The sequence below is a fragment of the Salmo trutta genome, chromosome 19 (genome assembly GCF_901001165.1).
Source record: "Salmo trutta chromosome 19, fSalTru1.1, whole genome shotgun sequence".
In the NCBI taxonomy this organism is placed as follows: Eukaryota; Metazoa; Chordata; class Actinopteri; order Salmoniformes; family Salmonidae; genus Salmo; species Salmo trutta.
In genome coordinates, this window is record NC_042975.1 from 51,582,572 (window position 1) to 51,605,597 (window position 23,026).

At 43.7% G+C, this 23,026-nt stretch overlaps 1 protein-coding gene across 3 annotated transcripts in view; it reads right to left on the reverse strand.

Annotated features, from left to right (window-relative positions):
- Positions 1–22,751, reverse strand: part of LOC115154949 (beta,beta-carotene 9',10'-oxygenase) — a 110,864-nt gene extending 88,113 nt beyond the window's left edge. For all 3 annotated transcript variants that reach the window (XM_029701683.1, XM_029701682.1, XM_029701681.1), the window contains exons 1-2: positions 22,560–22,751; positions 1,070–1,286 (exon numbers count right to left, since the gene is read on the reverse strand). In XM_029701683.1, coding sequence (XP_029557543.1) covers positions 1,070–1,286; positions 22,560–22,587 — 245 coding nt within the window. In that variant the 5' untranslated portion in view covers positions 22,588–22,751. The remainder of the gene's footprint in view (positions 1–1,069; positions 1,287–22,559) is intronic.
- Between the last annotated feature and the right edge of the window lie 275 nt (positions 22,752–23,026).

Sequence of the window (23,026 nt, forward strand, 5' to 3'; positions counted from 1 at the left end):
TAAGCTAGAGACATCTGTTTTTTTGCATTGGATGCGTCTCAATCCACCACATCTGCTTAGTTAAATAAAGGTTAAATAAAATAAAAAAGTGACAGCTCTAGATCAGTGTTTGTCAGACCAAGAGACATCCTGAAAATCAGTTCTCACAAAATGGTTTGTATCATCCGAATTGTTTAGCCTACAAACTAGTATGACACCTCTATGGAAAGATGAGACTCTTATGAATATTATGGTGTTCTCTGTTTTGCTCTACACTTCGTCTGATGTGGGACTAGTCTGAAGTCGGTACAGCTGATCTACCAACTTCTGTCTATAGTGTCCGAACTGTTTGGGCAACAAACTAATATGATCCATCAGTGTAAAGGTCAGAGTCTCACGAATATGTCGATTGTTTTGCCCAATTACCCATCCCAAAAATGTATGGAAGGATATATGGAGTCTGTTTAGTGAAAAAAAAGGGTTTTGTTAAATAAAATATCAGATAGGGACTATGTGTTGTTCCATGTAGTGAATGTGTTATTCAATGTGTTCATATGGGCTAATAATAGGGGGTCTTCAAGGAGTCTTAAAATTCAAAATCAAATAGCAAAATGATCCTGGTACGACCGTCATAAAACAATTCCATATAGCTTAGTAGCAACCCCCCCTAGACATGGCTTAGACTCTAATGGGTTAAAGGTTAGGGATGGGTTCAGGGTTAGTGGATAGAAAAGGACAGTGAAGAAAGATTCGATTAGTCATGAATAAAGTGGAGGTGGAGTCATCATGCATCCGTATAACGTGGTTCTAGATCTGTTTGTATTGTCTTGCCAACTCCTATGGTTGTTGTCCATAGCACTACAGGAGTTGGCAAGACAGCACAAACAGGTCTGGGAACAGCCTAACGTCCTTATATTTTTTTGTTACATGTAAAACAGTTTGGTGGTGAAATGCTAAAAAGGATATGTGTTGATGTGTCTCTGAACGCCATCCTTATTATTCCAATGTGTAGCCTACTTGTGCTTATTTTTTTTTATTCTACTGGTCCAATGACTGCAGGTCTAAAAATGTGACTAAAGGTGTGACTTACTGTTGGTTTCCGAACTCAAACTTCCCTGGGCCGTTGCGGAGGAGGCTGCCTCGGATCCAGGTTGGGATGGTCCCACACACCTCTGTGGCGATGGGCTCTGGGGTCTCCTCCACGGACCGCACCAGAGGGGCGATAGACTCCAGACCCTTCAGCTCTAGCTGGTTACACTTATTGAGCTGCTTTGGCTTGGCATCACTAGATGGTGTGATGGTCGCATCTGCAAAAAAATGATAGACACAAAAATAAAAGTATCTCTTGAAACTCTAAGATGCTGTGAGTCCCACGACACACAAACCAATGCTCGCTACACGTCTCACCTTCTCTGTCCTATGATTCCCACCCTGATCTACTTCCTGTCTCTGTGCTTGTCTCCACCCTCCTCCAGGTGTCGCCCATCTTCCCCATCATCCCAAGTGTATTTATACCTGTGTTCTCTGTTTGTCTGCTACCAGTTAGTTCGTTTCGTCAAGCCTACTAGCAATCTTTTCCCTGTGCTCCTGTCTTTCTCTAGTTTTCCAGGTTTTGACCATTCTGCCTGCCCTGACCCTGAGCTTGCCTGCCGTTCTGTACCTTGTCACACCACCCTAGATTACTGACCTCTGCCTGCCCTGACCCTGAGCCTGCCTGCCGTTCTGTACCTTTCAGACTCTGCTCTGGATTACTGACCTCTGTCTGCCATTGACCTGTCGTTTGCCTGCCCCCTTGTTTTTGTAATAAACTTTTGTTACTTTGAAACTGTCTGCATCTGGGTCTTCTACTGAGCCTTGACACCTATATATTCTAGAACATCTGGTTGCCTACATATTCCATATACACCAGCACAGTATATTAAAAGTTTGAGGGTGAACAGAATGTTAACATAGAGCAAACACAGTGTATACACAGAAGGTGGGATAAATGCTAAAGGGGTTGGTGCACGTGAAGGCACATGACTTTTACACACATTCATTAGGTACTATAATTATAAACTGGGTGGTTCGAGCCCTGAATGCTGATTGGCTGACAGTCGTGGTATATCAGACCGTATATCACAAGTATGACAAAACATGTATTTTTACTGCTCTAATTACATTGGCCAATATACCACTGTTAAGGGCTATATCGAGGCACACCGCGTTGGTCATGCATAAGAACAGCCCTTAGCTGTGGTATATTGGCCATATACCACACCCCCTCGGGCTTTATTGCTTAATTATAAAATGTAATTATGAAGACTGTTTGGACTTGGCAAGAGATTTTTGCTCTGATTAACCTCAGTAAATACATCTTACTTCTCCACACAAGGCCTCAGTCACAGTGAACTGTTTATACACCAAGCAGATGCATAGTCTTACCACCAGAAAAATCACCAACACAAAATACTTTCACAAATCCTGTTGGGGCCTCATGCTTGCCTTGCAAAAAAACTTAAATGACTGAGATTGAGCTCTCTTTTGTTCCTCTTGAATACCCCCCCACCCCCTCGAGCACCCCATTGGTTCCTGCATGAACAGTAGGCTGATACTCCATTTCATGGACCTAAGATCCATAGGTAAGGTTCTACATTGCAATATGAATGTCAATACGCGCAATAGGCTGTAGGTCTATAGTGAGGTGATTTCCCATAGTTAAAGTTCCCTATTATGAGCTATGATGCTAATATTTGTGTAAACTATTCAGAATTGTAATATGTGGATGTCACTGAGTAGACTGATACCCTATTTCATGGATCCAAGAACCATACCTAAGGCTGCACATTGGAAAATGCATTTTCAGTACATTGAAGACTGACTTATGAGCTGAATGTGACTCATTTCACAACAGTTTCAAAGTCCCACAATAAGTGCTATGAAGCTAATATTTGAGAAAACTCTTCACAGCTGTGTTCTATGGGTATCACTGAGTAGGCTGATACCCCATTTCATGGGTGCGCAATCTCTAGCTTAGGCTGTACAGTAAAATATCTATGTTCAATAGGCTGTATAGTGAGCTGATTTCCTACAGCTAAAGTTCTCTAATAAGACCTAAGACACTAATATGTGTAAGCTCTACATAGTTGTGTTCTGTGGGTGTCACTGGGTAGCCTGATACCCCATTTCATGGGTGCACAATCTTTAGCTTAGAATGTACAGTCCAATATGTATGGTCAATGCATATATAATAATGCTTAATGCTGCTAACTTCACACTTGTTTTCATCAAATCAAAGTTTATTTGTCACATGCGCTGAATAAAACAGGGGCAGACCTTACAACGAAATGCTTACTTACAGGCTCTAACCAATAGTGCGAAAAAAAGGTATGTGTGTGTAAGTAAAGAAATAAAACAACAGTAAAAATACATTTGAAAATAAGAGTAGCAAGGCTATATACAGACACCGGTTAGTCAGGCTTATTGAGGTAGTATGTACATGTAGGTATGGTTAAAGTGACTATGCATAGATGATGAACAGAGAGTAGCAGTAGCGTAAAAGGAGGAGTTGGCGGGTGGTGGGACACAATGCAGATAGCCCGGTTAGCCAATGTGCGGGAGCGCTGGTTGGTCGGGCCAATTGAGGTAGTATGTACGTGAATGTATAGTTAAAGTGACTATGCATATAAGATAAACAGAGAGTAGCAGCAGCGTAAAAGAGGGTTTGGGGGGGCACACAATGCAAATAGTCCCGGTAACCATTTGGTTACCTGTTCAGGAGTCTAATGGCTTGGGGGTGAAAACTGATGAGAAGCCTTTTGGTCCTAGACTTGGCACTCCGGTACCGCTTGCCATGCGGTAGTAGAGAGAACAGTCTATGACTGGGGTGGCTGGGGTCTTTGACAATTTTTAGGGCCTTCCTCTGACACCGCCTGGTGTAGAGGTTCGGGATGGCAGGCAGCTTTGCCCCAGTGATGTACTGGGCCGTACGCACTACCCTCTGAAGTGCATTGCAGTCAGAGGCCGAGCAATTGCCGTACCAGGCAGTGATACAACCGGTCAGGAGGCTCTCGATGTTGCAGCTGTAGAACCTTGTGAGGATCTCAGGACCCATGCCAAATCTTTTTAGTTTCCTGAGGGAGAATAGGCTTTGTCGTGCCCTCTTCACGACTGTCTTGGTGTGTTTGGACAATTCTAGTTTGTTGTTGATGTGGACACCAAGGAATTTGAAGCTCTCAACCTGCTCCACTACAGCCCCATCGATGAGAATGGGGACGTGCTCGGTGCTCCTTTTCCTGTAGTCCACAATCATTTCCTTAGTCTTGGTTACGTTGAGGGATAGGTTGTTATTCTGGCACCACCCGGCCAGGTCTCTGACCTCCTCCCTATAGGCTGTCTCGTCGTTGATCAGGCCTACATCTGTTGTGTCGTCTGCAAACTTAATGATGGTGTTGGAGTCATGCCTGGCCATGCAGTCATGAGTGAACAGGGAGTACAGGAGGGGACTGAGCACGCACCCCTGGGGAGCTCCAGTGTTGAGGATCAGCGTGGCAGATGTGTTGCTTCCTACCCTCACCACCTGGGGGCGGCCCGTCACGAAGTCCAGGATCCAGTTGCAGAGGGAGGTGTTTAGTCCCAGGTTCCTTAGCTTGGTGATGAGCTTTGAGGGTACTATGGTGTTGAACGCTGAGCTGTAGTCAATGAATAGCATTCTCACATAGGTGTTCCTTTTGTCCAGGTGGGAAAGGGCAGTGTGGAGTGCAATAGAGATTGCATCATCTGTGGATCTTTTTGGGCGGTATGCAAATTGGAGTGGGTCTAGGGTTTCTGGGATACTGGTGTTGATGTGAGCCATTACCAGCCTTTCAAAGCACTTCATGGCTACGGACGTGAGTGCAACGGGTCTGTAGTCATTTAGGCAGGTTGCCTTTGTGTTCTTGGGCACAGGGACTATGGTGGTCTGCTTGAAGCATGTTGATATTACAGACTCAATCAGGGACATGTTGAAAATGTCAGTGAAACACCTGCCAGTTGGTCAGCACATGCCCGGAGCACACGTCCTGGTAATCCGTCTGGCTCCGCAGCCTTGTGTATGTTGACCTGTTTAAAGGTCTTACTCACGTCGGCTACAGATGTGATCACACAGTCGTCCGGAACAGCTGATGCTTTCATGCATGCCTCAGTGTTGCTTGCCTCGAAGCGAGCATAGAAGTGATTTAGCTCATCTGGTAGGCTCGTGTCACTAGGCAGCTCGCGGCTGTCCCACAATAAGAACTAAGATGCTAATATTTGTGTTAACGAGTGTTTTCCACTAGCGCTTTCTGTCTGCTATACAGGTCACACACTCATTTTCAGCCGGTTAACCTATTTTTTCCACTTAAATTAATTAGGCTACTTTTCAATTCGCAAGTCAGAAAAAAAGTTAGCCGAGCCCTCTCCCACTCGAACAGGGATTGGCAACTCCAGTCCTTAGGGGCCCGGTTGGTGTCAGCCCCAGCTAACAAACCAGAATCCAATAATCAACTAATCATGATCTTCAGTTTAGAATGCAATTAGTTTAATCAGCTGTGTTTGCTAGGGATGAGAAAGAAGTGTGACACCACTCCTGCCCCCGAGGACAGGAGTTGCCCATCCCTGCGCTTAAATTAACAAAATGCATCTCCTAGTGATCTATTGACAGGACAGGCACCTGTCAGTCACAAAGTTAACAATCACGGGGAAACTGTCTGTCCCGCCTCCGGTACCTGTGTGTGTGTGTTATGTAGGCTGTGGTTGCAGTAGAGAGGAAGAGAAGTTTTATATTTTATTTATTTTTTTATTTCATCTTTTTAATCTCCACCTTTTAACCAGGTAGGCTAGTTGAGAACAAGTTCTCATTTGCAACTGCGACCTGGCCATGATAAAGCATAGCAATTCGACACATACAACAACACAGAGTTACACATGGAATAAACAAAACATACAGTCAATAATACAGTAGAACAAAAGAAAACAAAAAGTATATATACAGTGAGTGCAAATGAGATAAGTTAAGGCAATAAATAGGCCATGGTGGCGAAGTAATTACAATATAGCAATTAAACACTGGAATGGTAGATGTGCAGAAGATGAAAGTGCAAGTAGAGATACTGGGGTGCAAAAGGAGCAAGATAAATAAATAAATACAGTATGGGGATGAGGAAGGTAGATAGATGGGCTGTTTACAGATGGGCTGTTTACAGATGGGCTATGTACAGGTGCAGTGATCTGTGAGCTGCTCTGACAGCTGGTGCTTAAAGCTAGTGAGGGAGATATGAGTCTCCAGCTTCAGAGATTGTTGCAGTTCGTTCCAGTCATTGGCAGCAGAGAACTGGAAGGAAAGACGACCAAAAGAGGAATTGGGTTTGGGGGTGACCAGTGAGATATACCTGCTGGAGCGCGTACTATGAGTGGGTGCTCCTATGGTGACCAGTGAGCTGAGATAAGGCAGGGCTTTACCTAGCAGAGACTTGTAGATAACCTGTAGCCAGTGGGTTTGGCGATGAGTATGAAGCAAAGGCCAACCAACGAGAGCGTACAGGTCGCAATGGTGGGTAGTGAATGGGGCTTTGGTGACAAAACGGATGGCCCTGTGATAGACTGCATCCAGTTTGTTGAGTAGAGTGTTGGAGGCTATTTTATAGATGACATCACCGAAGTCGAGGATGGGTAGGATGGTCAGTTTTACGAGGGTATGTTTGGCAGCATGAGTGAAGGATGCTTTGTTGTGATATAGGAATCCGATTCTAGATTTAATTTTGGATTGGAGATGCTTAATGTGAGTCTGGAAGGAGAGTTTACAGTATAACCAGACACCCAGGTATTTGTAGTTGTCCACGTATTCTAAGTCAGAGCCGTCCAGAGTAGTGATGCTGGACGGGCGAGCAGGTGCGGGCAGTGATCGATTGAATAGCATGCATTTAGTTTTACTTGCGTTTAAGAGCAGTTTGAGGCCAAAGAAGGAGAGTTGTATGGCATTGAAGCTCGTCTGGAGGTTAGTTCATAACACAGTGTCCAAAGAGGGGCCAGAAGTATACAGAATGGTGTCGTCTGCGTAGAGGTGGATCAGAGAATCACCAGCAGCAAGAGCAACATCATTGATGTATACAGAGAAGAGAGTTGGCCCGAGAATTAAACCCTGTGGCACACCCATAGAGGCTGCCAGAGGTCCGAACCACAGGCCCTCCGATTTGACACACTGAACTCTATCAGAGAAGTAGTTGGTAAACCAGGCGAGACAATCATTTGAGAAACCAAGGCTGTCGAGTCTGTGGTGATTGACAGAGTCGAAAGCCTTGGCCAGGTCGATGAATACGGCTGCACAGTAATGTCTCTTATCGATGGAGGTTATGATGTCATTTAGGACCTTGAGCGTGGCTGAGGTCCACCCATGACCAGCTCTGAAACCAGATTGCATAGCGGAGAAGGTGTGGTGGGATTCGAAATGGTTGGTAATCTGTTTGTTAACTTGGCTTTCGAAGACCTTAGAAAGACAGGGTAGGATAGATATAGGTCTGTAGCAGTTTGGGTCTTGAGTGTCACCCCCCTTTGAAGAGGGAGATGACCGCGGCAGCTTTCCAATCTTTAGGAATCTCAGACGATACAAAAGAGAGGTTGAACAGGCTAGTAATAGGGGTTGCAACAATTTCGGCAGATAATTTTAGAAAGAGAGGGTCCAGATTGTCTATCCCGGCTGATTTGTATGGGTCCAGATTTTGCAGCTCTTTCATAACATCAGCTATCTAGATTTGGGTGAAGGAGAAATGATGGGGGCTTTGGCGGGTTGCTGTGGAGGGTGCCGGGCAGTTGACCGGGGTAGGGGTAGCCAGGTGGAAAGCATGGCCAGCCGTAGAGAAATGCTTATTGAAATTCTCAATTATAGTGGATTTATTGGTGGTAACAGTGTTTCCTAGGCTCAGTGCAGTGGACAGCTGGGAGGAGGTGCTCTTATTCTCCATGGACTTTACAGTGTCCCAGAGTTAGCACTACAGGATGCAAATTTCTGTTTGAAAAAGCTAGCCTTAGCTTTCCTAACTGCCTGTGTATATTTGCTCCTAACTTCCCTGAAAAGTTGCATATCATGGGGGCTATTCGATGCTAATGCAGAACGCCACAGGATGTTTTTGTGCTGGTCAAGGGCAGCCAGGTCTGGAGTGAACCAAGGACTATATCTATTCCTAGTTCTACATTTTTGGAGTGGGCATGCTTATTTAAGATGGTGAGGAAGGCACTTTTAAAGAATAGCCAGGCATCATCTACTGACGGGATGAGGTCAATGTCATTCCAGGATAGCCCGGCCAGGTCGATTAGAAAGGCCTGCTCGCAGAAGTGTTTTAGGGAGCGTTTGACAGTGATGAGGGGTGGTCGTTTAGTCCCAGACCCATTACGGATGCAGGCAATGACGTTAGTGATCACTGAGATCTTGATTGAAAACAGCAGAGGTGTATTTGGAGGGCGAGTTAGTTAGGATGACATCTATGAGGGTGCCCATGTTTACAGATTTGGGGTTGTACCTGGTAGGTTCATAGATAATTTGTGTGAGATTGAGGGCATCAAGCTTAGATTGTAGGATGGCCGGGGTGTTAAGCATGTCCCAGTTTAGGTCACTTAGTAGCAAGAAATCAGAAGATAGATGGTGTGCAATCAATTCACATATGGTATTGAGGGCACAGCTGGGGGCAGAGGGAGGTCTATAGCGAGTGGCAGCAGTGAGAGACTTGTTTCTGGAAATTTTAATTTTTAGAAGTAGAAGCTCGAATTGTTTGGGTACAGACTTGGATAGTAATACGGAACTCTGCAGGCTATCTTTGCAGTAGATTGCAAGTTAGTTTTAACAGTGGCCAAGTAAGCTACTATGGCTATTTGATCATAACCATCTTTCCTGTGGCTCAGTTGGTAGAACACGGTGTTTGCAACGCCAGCATGGTGTGTGCAACGCCAGGGTTGTGGGTTCGATTCCCACGGGGAGCCAGTACAACTTATTTTTATTTTTTTTAAATGCGTGAAATGAAATGTATGCATTAACTATTGTAAGTCGCTCTGGATAAGAGTGTCTGCTAAATGACTAAAATGTAAATGTAAAATAATGTAGACCTAACATGGTATACCATCGAAAATGGAGAAAATGCATAACATTTTAATTACATGGAAATAGCTGTTCTATCATTCAGCCTACAGTAGCAGCCAATGTGTGAAGTTAAATGTAGGCCTACATTCCATTAGACTTTGGGGGAAAAAAACATGCAGGGCTTGACATTAACCTGTTCATCCACTTTTCCTACAAACAAGGAGGCTGTTACACCCTGACCTGTTTCAGCTGTCTTTGTGATTGTCTCCACCCCCCTCCAGGTGTTGGCTATCTTCCACATTATCCCCTGTGTATTTATACCTGTGTTCTCTGTTTGTCTGTTGCCAGTTCGTCTTGTTTGTTCAAGTTAACCAGCATTTTGTGTCTCAGCTCCTTCTTTTTCCAGTCTCTCTTTTCTCGCCCTGCTGGTTTTGACCGTTGCCTGTCCTAACTCCGAGCCCGCCTGCCTGACCACTCTGCCTGACCCTGCCGACCTGTACCTTTGCCCCCCTCTGGATTACCGACCTCTACCTGAGCCTGCCTGCTGCCTGGTACTGTTGCCCCACCTCTGGTTTACTGACCCCTGCCGGTCTATTGCCTGCCCCTGTTGGAATATTAAACAAATGTTTATTCAACGTGGTCTGCATCTGGGTCTTACCTTCATACCTAATTGAGGTGACTGAAAAAAATGTGTATGTTGCAAGAAAAAAAATTAAATGAGTTGTTATTCCCATACCATTATTGAAGAGAATCAAACAAATGTGCCGCAGCGATCTACGGCACTTCATCTCAGTGCTAGAGGTGTCACTACAGACCCTGATTTGATTCCAGGCTGTATCACAATCAGCCATGATTGGGAGTCCCATAGGGCGGCGCACAACTGGCCCAGCTTCGTTCGGGTTTGGCCTGGGTAGGCCATCATTGTAAATAACAATTTGTTCTTAACTGACTTGCCTAGTTAAATAAAGGTTAATTCAAATATAAAATAACATACTGCCGCTCTGACTGGTTACGCACTCAGCACAGCACAGCTTAGAGGGAACATTGATGTAGGCTCTCTTGTCAATACATACAGTTCATGTCAGAAGTTTACATACACCTTTGCCAAATACATTTAATCTCAGTTTTTCACATTGAATCCTAGTAAAAATTCCCTGTCTTAGCTCAGTTAGGATCACCACTTTATTTTAAGAATGTGAAATGTCAGAAAAATAGAAGAGAGAATTATTTATTTTAGCTTTTATTTCTTTCATCACATTCCCAGTGGATCTGAAGTCTACATATACTCAATTAGTATTTGGTAGCATTGCCTTGAGTCAAACATTTTGGGTATCCTTCCAGAAGCTTCCCACAATACGTTTGGTGAATTTTGGCCCATTCCTCCTGACAGAGCTAGTGTAACTGAGTCAGGTTTGCAAGCCTCCTTGCTCCCACACATTTTTACAGTTCTGCCCACAAATGTTCTATGGGATTGAGGTCAGGGCTTTGTGATGGCCACTCCAATACCTTGACTGTGTTGTCTTTAAGCCATTCTGCCCAAACTTTGGAAGTATGCTTGGGGTCATTGTCCATTTGGAAGTCCAATTTGCGACCAACCCTTAACTTCCTGACTGACATCTTGACATGTTGCTTCAATATATCCACACAATCTATTTTGTGAAGTGTACCAGGCCCTCCTGCAGCAAAGCACCCCCACAACATGATACTGCTTGTGGGGGTGCTTTTTTGGCTTGCAAGCCTCCCCCTTTTTCCTCCAAACATAATGAGGGTCATTATGGCCAAACAGTTCTATTTTTGTTTCATCAGACCAGAAGATATTTCTCCAAAAAGCACAATCTTTGTCCCCATGTGCAGTTGCCAACAGTAGTCTGGCTTTTTTATGGCGGTTTTGGAGCAGTGGCTTCTTCCTTGCTGAGCGGCCTTTCAGGCTATGTCGATATAGGACTCGCTTTATAGATAGTTTTGTACCTTTTTCCTCCAGCATCTTCACAAGTTCCTTTGCTGTTGTTCTGGGATTGATTTTCACTTTTCGCACCAAAGTACGTTCAACTCTAGGAGACAGAACACCAGCCACGTCACGGACACCGACGTCAAAGTTCCAGACAAACTAAACACCTTCTTTGCCTTGATTTGAGGATTGTAGCGGATGAATCAGAATTAGTTGGGTAACATAGATAATTAAGATGTTTTATTTGTATAATATGCTTATGTGAGATACTTGTCATTAGAAAGTGTCCTTTGGACTCTTTGGACTGGTGTCTTTCAGTTGCACGTTTCCCTTAGCTGGGGGGTCAGACTGTTTTTTTACATGTCTCTGTTGCTATGCAGAATATCAGACAGGGAGGAGGACAGAATGAAACATTTTCTTCATATGTGAATGTGTCTTTTTACCTATTCTTAAACCATGTGAAGGGATGGCATGATTAATGGGGAACCAATTATTTGTCTCCACAATGTCTGTGCGCAAGTCACTCCCCTCGGTGAGCTTGTCCAGGAGTGGAGTCAAGAGGGGGTTTACTTGAGATGGGAGTATCTAGAGTTGACAATTGATATATGCCATTGGATGAGATGGTGATTTTGTACTATACCGTACCAGGGAGGGACGGTTCTAGGGAGACCAGACACCGGTCTATACAATGAACACTGTTGATATAGCAATTGCTGTCTGCTATGTTTTATAGATGTCTTTCATACTAAACTTAACCTTTGTGAACTGTTCCTGGGATCTGTTGTTCGTCATGTACGCTGAAGGGGTGGATCGTTGCTATAAAATGTCTCAGTAGCCATTATGTAATCACCTTTTTCAATGGTTCATTCGAGAGTGCATTATTGAAGGTCAAAGTGCTTTTGCAAAAGTATCTTAATTATTAAAGATGTAGTTTAACTCAGACTGTTGTGTTTGTAACTTTCCTCATTTGGTCATAGAGAAATTAGCCACCACAGGATCATACAGTGCAACCGTCGTGGCCCTCTAAAAAGGACTGCACCACCCCCTCTCCTTCTCCATGTGCGACGTGAGTAAAACATTTAAATGTGTTAACCCTCGCAAGGCTGCTGGCCCAGACGACATCCCTAGCCATGTCCTCAGAGCATGTGCAGACCCGCTGGCTGGTGTGTTTACAGGACATATTCAATTGCTGCCTATCCCAGTATGCTGTCCCCACATGCTTCAAGATGGCCAACATTGTTCCTGTACCCAAGAAGGCAAAGATAACTACCACCCCGTAGCACTCACTTCTGTCATCATGAAGTGCTTTTGAGAGACTAGTCAAGGATCATATCACCTCTACCTTACCGGCCATCCTAGACACACTTTAGTTTGCATACCACCAACAGGTCCACAGACAATGCAATAGCCATCACACTGCCCTATCCCATCTGGACAAGAGGAATACCTATGTAAGAATGCTGTTCATTGACTATAGCTCAGCATTCAACACCACATTTCCATCCAAGCTCATCATCAAGCAGGAGGCCCTGGGTCTCAACCCCACTCTGTTCAATTGGGCCCTGGACTTTCTGACGGGCCGAACCCCAGGTGGTGAAGGTAGGAAACAACGTCTCCAATTCGTTGACCCTCAACACTGGGGCCCCACAAGGGTGTGTGCTCAGCCCCCTGCTGTACTCCCTGTTCCCCCACAACTGCGTGGCCATGCACGCCTCCAACGTAATCATCAAGTTTGCAGAAGACACAACAGTAGTTGGCTTGATTAACAACAATGACGAGACAGCCTACAGGGAGGAGGTAAGGGCACTCGGAGTGTGGTGTCAGGAAAACAATCTCTCACTCAACGTCAACAAAACAAAGGAGATGATCATGGACTTCAGGAAACAGCAGAGGGTGCACCTCCCTATCCATATCGAAGAAGGTGGAAAGTTAAGTTCCTCGGAGTACACATCACAGACAAACTGAAATGGTCCACCCACACAAACAGTGTGGTGAAGGCACAACAGCGCCTCTTCAACCTCAGGAGGCTGAAGAAATGTTGCTTGTCTCCCAAAACCCTGACTAACTTTTACAGATGCACAATCGAGATGATCCTGTCGGGCTGTATCACAGCCAGGTACGGCAACTGCACCGCCCTCAACCGCAAGGCGGATGCTGCGGTCTGCACAACGCATCACCGGGGGTAAACTACCTGCCCTCCATGACGACTATAGCACCCTATGTCACAGGAAGACCAAAAAGCTCATCAAGAACAACAACCACCCGAGCCACTGCCTGTTCACAACGCTGCCATCCAGAAGGCGAGGTCAGTACAGGTGCATCAAAGCTGGGACCGACAGACTGAAAAACAGATTCTATCTCAAGGCCATCAGACTGCTAAACAGCCATCACTAACTTAGAGAGGCTGCTGCTTACATAGAGACCCAATCACTGGTCACTTTAATAAATGGATCACTAGTCACTTTAAACAATGCAGCCCACTTTATATAATGCCACTTTAATAATGTTTACATAGCTTACATAACTCATATCATATGTATATACTGTTTTCTATACCATCTATTGCACCTTGCCTATGCCCCTCAGCCAACACTCATCCATATATTTATATGTACATATTCAAATTCAACCTTTTAGATTTGTGTTTAATAGGTAGATGTAGACCTCCTTGGACTTGGAATAGTTACAAGTTTTCCTCGTTGGAGTAATCTGAATCTTCAGGTTCAATGTACTTTGTTTTGGCTTTTTTCTTAGGCAGGACAGTTGTTGTTGTTCAGAGTGGTTTGTCTTGGCTTGGTTCTATCCAGCTGTTTTTTAGGCAGGGCAATGTACATGTTTGCCTTCTGAGTGCTTGACTTTTTATTCTCTTCTTCCAGTGCATCCTTGACGGGTGCATCCATTTTCTCCTCTTCCTACCCCTTGCTGTAATTTCAACTTTGTTGAAATCAGAAGAGTAATGAGGTGTTTCCCAGCCACAGCCTGATACATGTGAAGCGACTGGATAGGTGGCCTGGAATGCAGCTGGAGCGGTGGCCTGGGAGGCAGCTGGAGCGGTGGCCTGGGAGGCAGCTGGAGCGGTGGAGCGGTGGCCTGGGAGGCAGCTGGAGCGGTGGCCTGGGAGGCAGCTGGAGCGGTGGCCTGGGAGGCAGCTGGAGCGGTGGCCTGGGAGGCAGCTGGAAAGGTGGCCTGGGAGGCAGCTGGAAAGGTGGGCACAGTGGGCACAGTGGATAAATCAGATGCCCTAAAGAGATACTGACAACTTCTGTTCATCCATGAAGACCCTGTTTCCACTATGGTAGCCTACAAAATATAAATAGTAAAGTGAAGTACCCCCAAAAAATCTACTTAAGTAGTACTTTCACGTATTTTTACTTAAGTACTGTCACGTCCTGACCATAGAAAGCTTTTATTGTCTATGGTAGAGTAGGTCAGGGCGTGACAGGGGATTTTGTCTAGTTTCTGTATTTCTATGTGGGGTTCTAGTTTCTGTATTTTTGTTGTTTTTTTGCGATGATCTCCAATTAGAGGCAGCTGGTCATCGTTGTCTCTAATTGGGGATCATACACTGCTCAAAAAATAAAGGGAACACTTAAACAACACAATGTAACTCCAAGTCAATCACACTTCTGTGAAATCAAACTGTCCACTTAGGAAGCAACACTGATTGACAATAAATTTCACATGCTGTTGTGCAAATGGAATAGACAACAGGTGGAAATTATAGGCAATTAGCAAGACACCCCCAATAAAGGAGTGGTTCTGCAGGTGGTGAACACAGACCACTTCTCAGTTCCTATGCTTCCTGGCTGATGTTTTGGTCACTTTTGAATGCTGGCGGTGCTTTCACTCTAGTGGTAGCATGAGACGGAGTCTACAACCCACACAAGTGGCTCAGGTAGTGCAGCTCATCCAGGATGGCACATCAATGCGAGCTGTGGCAAGAAAGTTTGCTGTGTCTGTCAGCGTAGTGTCCAGAGCATGGAGGCGCTACCAGGAGACAGGCCAGTACATCAGGAGACGTGGAGGAGGCCGTAGGAGGGCAACAACCCAGCAGCAGGACCGCTACCTCCGCTTTTTGTGCAAGGAGGAGCAGGAGGAGCACTGCCAGAGCCCTGCAAAATGACCTCCAGCAGGCCACAAATGTGCATGTGTCTGCTCAAACGGTCAGAAACAGACTCCATGAGGGTGGTATGGGGGCCCGACGTCCACAGGTGGGAGTTGTGCTTACAGCCCAACACCGTGCAGGATGTTTGGCATTTGCCAGAGAACACCAAGATTGGCAAATTCGCCACTGGCGCCCTGTGCTCTTCACAGATGAAAGCAGGTTCTCACTGAGCACATGTGACAGACGTGACAGAGTCTGGAGACGTCGTGGAGAACGTTCTGCTGCCTGCAACCTCTTCCAGCATGACCAGTTTGGCGGAGGGTCAGTCATGGTGTGGGGTGGCATTTCTTTGGGGGGCCGCACAGCCCTCCATGTGCTCACCAGAGGTAGCCTGACTGCCATTAGGTACCGAGATGAGATCCTCAGACCCCTTGTGAGACCATATGCTGGTGCGGTTGGCCCTGGGTTCCTCCTAATGCAAGACAATGCTAGTCCTCATGTGGCTGGAGTGTGTCAGCAGTTCCTGAAAGAGGAAGGCATTGATGCTATGGACTGGCCCGCCCGTTCCCCAGACCTGAATCCAATTGAGCACATATGGGACATCATGTCTCGCTCCATCCACCAACGCCACATTGCACCACAGACTGTCCAGGAGTTGGCGGATGCTTTAGTCCAGGTCTGGGAGGAGATCCCTCAGGAGACCATCCGCCACCTCAGCAGGAGCATGCCCAGGCATTGTAGGGAGGTCATACAGGCACGTGGAGGCCACACACACTACTGAGCCTCATTTTGACTTGTTTTAAGGACATTACATCAAAGTTGGATCAGCCTGTAGTGTGGTTTCAACTATGTAAAGAAAAAAGTAATTAATAAGATTATTTCATTCATTCAGATCTAGGATGTGTTAGTTTAGTGTTCCCTTTATTTTTTTGAGCAGTGTATTTAAGTTGTTCTTTGTCCTACTAGGTTTTGTGGGAGATTGTTTTGAGGTAGTGTATGTTTCACCTCTTCGTCATGGTTTGTTATTTTGTTTAGTAGTTTTTTGTATGTCTTGCATAGTTTCACAGTTATAATAAAATGTGGAACGATACACACGCTGCGCCTTGGTCCCATTCTTCAGGCGAATGTGACAAGTACTTCACACCACTGGATCTAGGCATGCTGAAAGTAAAAGAAAACGTACCAAAAACATCCAGTTTTACTCTGGGTTAGTTGTAACATTTTCTCACAAGTTGTTACAACTGACCCTTGCAGCCATTACCTAGCTTCACTTGTAGATAAATGTTAAAATTTTAACATTGCTAAACTGCATCAAATATCTCTACAGACTGGTTATAAACCTGACATACAATACCAGTCAAAGGTTTGGACACGGCTACTCATTCAAGGGTTTTTCTTTATTTTTTACTATTTTCTACATTGTAGAATAATAGTGAAGACATCAAAACTATGAAATAACACATATGGAATCATATAGTAAACAAAAGTATTAAACAAATCAAAATCGATTTTACATTCTTCAAAGTAGCTACCCTTTGTCTTGATGAGAGCTTTGCAAACAGCTTTGAACCCATGTTTTTTTGTTTGTATTATCTTTTACCAGATCTAATGTGTTATATTCTCCAACATAAATTTCACATTTCCACAATCTTCAGAGAGTTTCCTTTCAAATGGTATCAAGAATATGCATATCCTTGCTTCAGGTCCGGAGCTACAGGCAGTTAGATTTGGATATGTCATTTGAGGCAAAAAAAAGAAAGAAAAGATTTACAACAAAAAAAGATTTAGAAAAAAAAGAAAAAAAAAGAGTACAATCCTTTCGAGTTTTAAACAAGTTTTTTAAATAAATAAATAGCATACTGCAATTCACAAAGAATTAAAAACATGTTGAAATTCTTTCACTAATTTAACTGATGTGGTTCTATGACGTCTTTACAGGTATGGACACAGAACTTCAATGAGCATCTGTTGTTTATTTTAGAGACCTATGTTCCATTTGAATAAGTGCCCATCACACAGTTTGTTTTGTAACTATCAGCATGTGCAACCAGAGGAAAACAAATTCAAGATCACCTTTACTCCACCTTTACACACACAGTGTCACGTCCTGACCAGTAAAAGGGGTTGTTTGTTATTGTAGTTTGGTCAGGGTGTGGCAGGGGGTGTTTGTTTTGTGTGTTTCAGGGTTTTTGGTTTATGTTGTTTTCTATTTCTAGTTTTTCTATTTCTATGTTAGTTTTGGGAACGACCTCCAATTAGAAGCAGCTGGTTGTCATTGCTTCTAATAGGAGGCCATATTTAAGTGGGTTTATTTTCTCTTGTGTTTGTGGGTGGTTGTTCCATGCATAGTCCATGTACCTTACGGGACTGTTTTTTGTCTTCTTGTTTTGTTTCAGTGTTCACGTTTCAATAAAAGTATAAGTATGAACACTTACCATGCTGCGTATTGGTCCGATATTTCTTCCTCCTCAGTAGACGAAACTTATGACAAAACCACCCACCAACACAAGAGAAAATAAACCCACTTAAATATGGCCTCCAATTAGAAGCAACGACAACCAGCTGCTTCTAATTGGAGGTCGTTCCCAAAACTAACATAGAAAAACTAGAAAACCCACATAGAAATAGAAAACATAAACCAAAAACCCCGAAACACACAAAACAAACACCCCCTGCCACGCCCTGACCAAACTAGAGTAACAAACAACCCCTTTTACTGGTCAGGACGTGACACAGAGAGACACATATAAAGCTCTCCCTCACCTTCCATTTGGCAAATCTGACCATAATTCTATCCTCCTGATTCCTGCTTACAAGCAAAAATTAAAGCTGGAACACCAGTGACTCTGTCTATAAAAAAAGTGGTCAGATGAAGCAGATGCTAAACTACAGGACTGTTTTGCTAGCACATTCTTCCAATGGCATTGAGGAGTACACCACATCAGTCACTGGCTTTATCAAAAAGTGCATTGAGGAAGTTGTCCCCACAGTGACTGTACGTACATATCCCAACCAGAGGCCATGGATTACAGGCAACATTCACACTGAGCTAAAGGCTAGAGCTGCCGCTTTCAAGGAGCGGGACTCTAACCCGGAAGCTCATAAGATATCCCACCATGCCCTCCGACGAACCATCAAACAGGCAAAGCATCAATACAAGTCTAAGATCAAATCGTACTACACCGGCTCCAACGCTCGTCGGATGTGACAGGGCTTGCAAACTATTACAGACTACAAAGGGAAGCACAGCCGAGAGCTGCCCAGTGACACGAGCCTACCAGACAAGCTAAATAACTTCTATGCTCGCTTTGAGGCAAGTAACACTGAAACACGCATGAGAGCATCAGCTGTTCCGGATGACTGTGTGATCACGCTCTCCGCAGCCAACATTCACAATGCCGCAGGACCAGACGAATTACAAGGACGTGTACTCCGAGCATGCGCTGACCAACTGGCAAGTGTCTTCACTGATATTTTCAACCTCTCCCTGTCTGAGTCTGTAATACCAACATGTTTCAAGCAGACCACCATAGTCCCTGAGCCCAAGAACACTAAGGTAACCTGCCTAAATGACTACCGACCCATAGCACTCATATCTGTAGCCATAAAATGTTTTGAAAGGCTGGCAGTGGCTCACATCAACACCATTATCCCAGAAACCCTAGACCCATTTCAATTTGCATACTGTGCCAACAGATCCACAGATGATACAATCTCTATTGCACTCCACACTGCCCTTTCACACCTGGACAAAAGGAACACCTATGTGAGAATGCTGTTCATTGATTACAGCTCAGCGTTCAACACCATAGTGTCCTCAAAGCTCATCACTAAGCTAAGGACCCTTGGACTAAACACCTCCCTCTGCAACTCGATCCTGGACATCCTGATGAGGGACCACCAGGTGGTAAAGATAGGTAACAACACATCCGCCACGCTGATCCTCAACACGGGGGCCCCTCAGGGGTGCATGTTCAGTCACCTCCTGTACTCCCTGTTCACGCATGACTGCACGGCCAGGCACGACTCCAACACCATTATTAAGTTTGCTGATGACACAACAGTGGTAGGCCTGATCACCGACAACAATGAGACAGCCTATAGGGTGGAGGTCAGAGACCTGACAGTGTAGTGCAAGGACACCATCCTCTCCCTCAACGTGATCAAGACAAAGGAGATGATTGTGGACTACAGGAAAAGGAGGACCAAGCATGCCCCTATTCTCATCGACTAGCTGTAGTGGAGCAGGTTGAGAGCTTCAAGTTCCTTGGCGTCCACATCACCAACAAACTAACATGGTCCAAGCACACCAAGACAGTCGTGAAGAGTGCACGATAAAACCTATTCCCCCTCAGGAGACTGAAATGTTTTGGCATGGGTCCTCAGATCCTTAAAAGGTTTTACAGCTGCACCATCGAGAGCATCCTGACGGGTTGCAACACTGCCTGGTATGGTAACTGCTCGGCATCCGACCGGAAAGGAACTACAGAGAGTAGTGCGTACCGCCCAGTACATCACCGAGTCCAAGCTTCTTGCCATCCAGGACCTCTATACCAGGCGGTGTCAGAGGAATGCCTTAAAAGTTGTCAAAGACTCCAGCCATCCTAGTCATAGACTGTTTTCTCTGCTATCGCAAGGCAAGTGGTAGCGGAACGCCAAGTCTAGGTCCAAGAGGCTTCTAAACAGCTTCTACTCCAAAGCCATAAGACTCATGAACAGCTAATCAAATGGCTACCCAGGCTATTTGCAGTTTTCCTCTTCTACGCTGCTGCTACTCTTTGTTATTATCTATGCATTGTCACTTTAATAACTCTACCTATATGTACCTATTACCTCAATTACCTCGACACCGGTGCCCCCGCACATTGACTCTGTACCGGTACCCCCTGTTTATAGCGCCGCTATTGTTATTTACTGCTGCTCTTTAATTATTTGCTATTTTTATCTCTTACTTTTTTGGGGGTATTTACTTAAAACTGCATTCATGGTTAAGGGCTTGTAGGTAAGCATTTCACTGTTGTATTCGGCGCATGTAACAAATTTGATTTGATTAACACCAATATTAGGGTCTTAGCTCTTATTTTGGGAATCTAAAAACCAGTGCGAAATTAACCACATTAAGCATTCAGCCTATTTAATGTATTGAACATACATATTGGACTTTACAGCCTAAGCTATGAAATAGGGTATAAAGTATCAGCCTACTTGTTGACACCCACAGAACCGCTATTTTTGCACAAAAAATTATTCTCTCACAAGTTTTCCGATATTCGAATATTTCTATAATGTACCCGTCCCTATATTCTATTCCATCAACAGATGTTTCTGCATTAAAGCATACCGTAAGACAGTGTTTAAAACATATCCTTCAGAAGGTATTCATACCCCTTGACTTAGTCCATATTTCTCTTGCATTACAGCCTGAATTCAAAATAGATAAAATAAAAATAAAAAAACATGTACACATAATACCCCATAATGACAAAGTGAAAACAGTTTTTTAGAAATGTTATGAACGTTTATTGAAAACGAAATACAGATAAATGTGATTTACATAAGTATTCACATGCCTGAGTCAATACATGTTAGAATCACATTTGGCAGCGTTTACAATTCTGGGTCTTTTTGGGTAAATCTCTAAGAGATTTACAAACCTGCATTGTACTATATTTTTCAAGGTGGTTGTTGATAATTGCTAGACAGCCATTTTCAAGCAGATTGAGGTCAAAACAGTAACTCGGCCACTCCGGTACATTCACTGTCTTCTTGGTAAACAACTCCAGTGTAGATTTGAACTTGTGTTTTAGGTTATTGACCTGCTGAAAGGTGAATTCATCTCCCAGTGTCTGGTGGAAAGCAGACTGAACCAGGTTTTCTTCTAGGATTTTGCTTGTGCTTAGCTCCATTCCTTATATTTTTCATCCTGAAAAACTCTTCAGTCCTTAACGATTACAAACGTACCAATAACATGATGCAGCACCCACTATGCTTGAAAATATGGAGAGTGGAACTCAGTAATGTGTTGTATTGAATTTGCCACAAACAAAACACTTTGTATTTACGACAATTGATTTGCTTTCCAACATTTTATGCAGTATTATTTTAGTGCCTTGTTGCAAACAGGATGCATGTTTTGGAATATTTGTATTTTGTACAGGCTTCCTTGTTTTCACTCTGTCAATTAGGTTAGTATTGTGGAGTAACTACAATGTTGTTGATCCATTCTCAGTTTTCTCCGATCACAGCCATTAAACTCTGTAACTGTTTTAAAGTCACCATTGGCCTCATAGTGAAATCCCTGTGTGGTTTCCTTCCTTTCCAGCAACTGAGTTAGGAAGGATCCCTGTATCTTTGTAGTGACTGGGTGTTTTGATACACCATTCCAACGAGTAATTAATAACTTCACCATGCACAAAGGGATATTCAAGGTATACCTTTTTATTCATACCCTTCTACCACTAGGTACCCTTCTTTGCGAGGAATTGCAACACCTCCCTGGTCTTTGTGGTTGAATTTGTGTTTGAAATTCACTGCTCGACCGAGGGAACTTACAGATAATTGTATGTGTGGGGTATAGAGATGAGGCAGTCATTCAGAAATCATGTTAAAAACAATTATTGCACACATAATGAGTCTATGCAACTTATGTGACTTGTTAATCACATTTTTTACTCCTGAAGTTATTAAGGCTTGTCAAAACAAAGTGGTTGAATACTTATTGACTCGAGACATTTCAGCTTTTCGTTATTAATGAATTTGTAAAAAATAAAATAAATAGAAAAACATAATTCCACTTTGACATTGTGGGGTATTGTGTGTCGGCCAGTGACACACAATTCCAATTTAATCAATTTAAAATGCAGGCTGTAAATCAACAAAATGTGGAAAAATAAATACTTTCTGAAGGCACTGTATGCTCCCATTGCAAACAAGAAAGTAAACATACTTTACAGCCAGCATTATTATAGTCTCTATGACCAACATGTCTTATCTTTCAGTCAAGCAGGCTATTCCAGACTACCATTTGTATTTGCCAACTGTTTTTAGTAAGGACAGGATACACACCCACAGAGGGAAACAACAGTCACGTGCAGCTATAATATGCAGTAATATAGCATAGGAAACAACAGTAAAATGCAGATATAATAAGCAGTAATATGTAGCCTAGGAAACAACAGTAAAATGCAGCTATAATATGCAGTAATATGTAACCTAGGAAACAGCAATCACATGCAGCTATAATATGCAGTAATATGTAACCTAGGAAACAGCAATCACATGCAGCTATAATATGCAGGAATATGTAGACTATGAAACAACTAATATGCCAACAGCTGTAGCCTAAGGAAAAACGGTCATATTCAGCTGTAGCCTAGGATACAAAAGTAATATGTAGCTGTAGGTTATGGATAAAGTGAATAACAAGATATAGGATTAACCATTAAAGAGGAGAATAACCTTACCTGATACCTCAAGCTTTACTGGTGGCATGGCTTGAGTTAGAACACTGCTGCTGCTGTTCAAAGAATTATGTGTGTGGAATTCAGTTAGCTACAGAAGTCTACTGTCCTTTTATAAAGAAAGCTTTTTTGCTAGTTGCACTCTACACTGCTCGCTAGTGAGCTACACACTGTACTGGCAGTCAATATGGAGGCGGTGCATTATATAATCCTGGTATATAACCCATTGCTGAGGAACAAAGGGACAGGGAGGGGAGAGAGAGTGGAAAGAGAGCCATCATCATTCAGGGAGGAGAATACAGGGACAGTTATAGAACAGTCCCTTTTCTGACCTTCACACCAGGGTCGGGGGTTAATTTCAATGTATAGAGGCAAAGAATCATTGCGATAGGTCCTATTTCACCGTAGTGCTTTTTTTTGTTTACTTCCTGAATTGAATGAAATGACTGCATCTCAGAGGCAATTCTTGA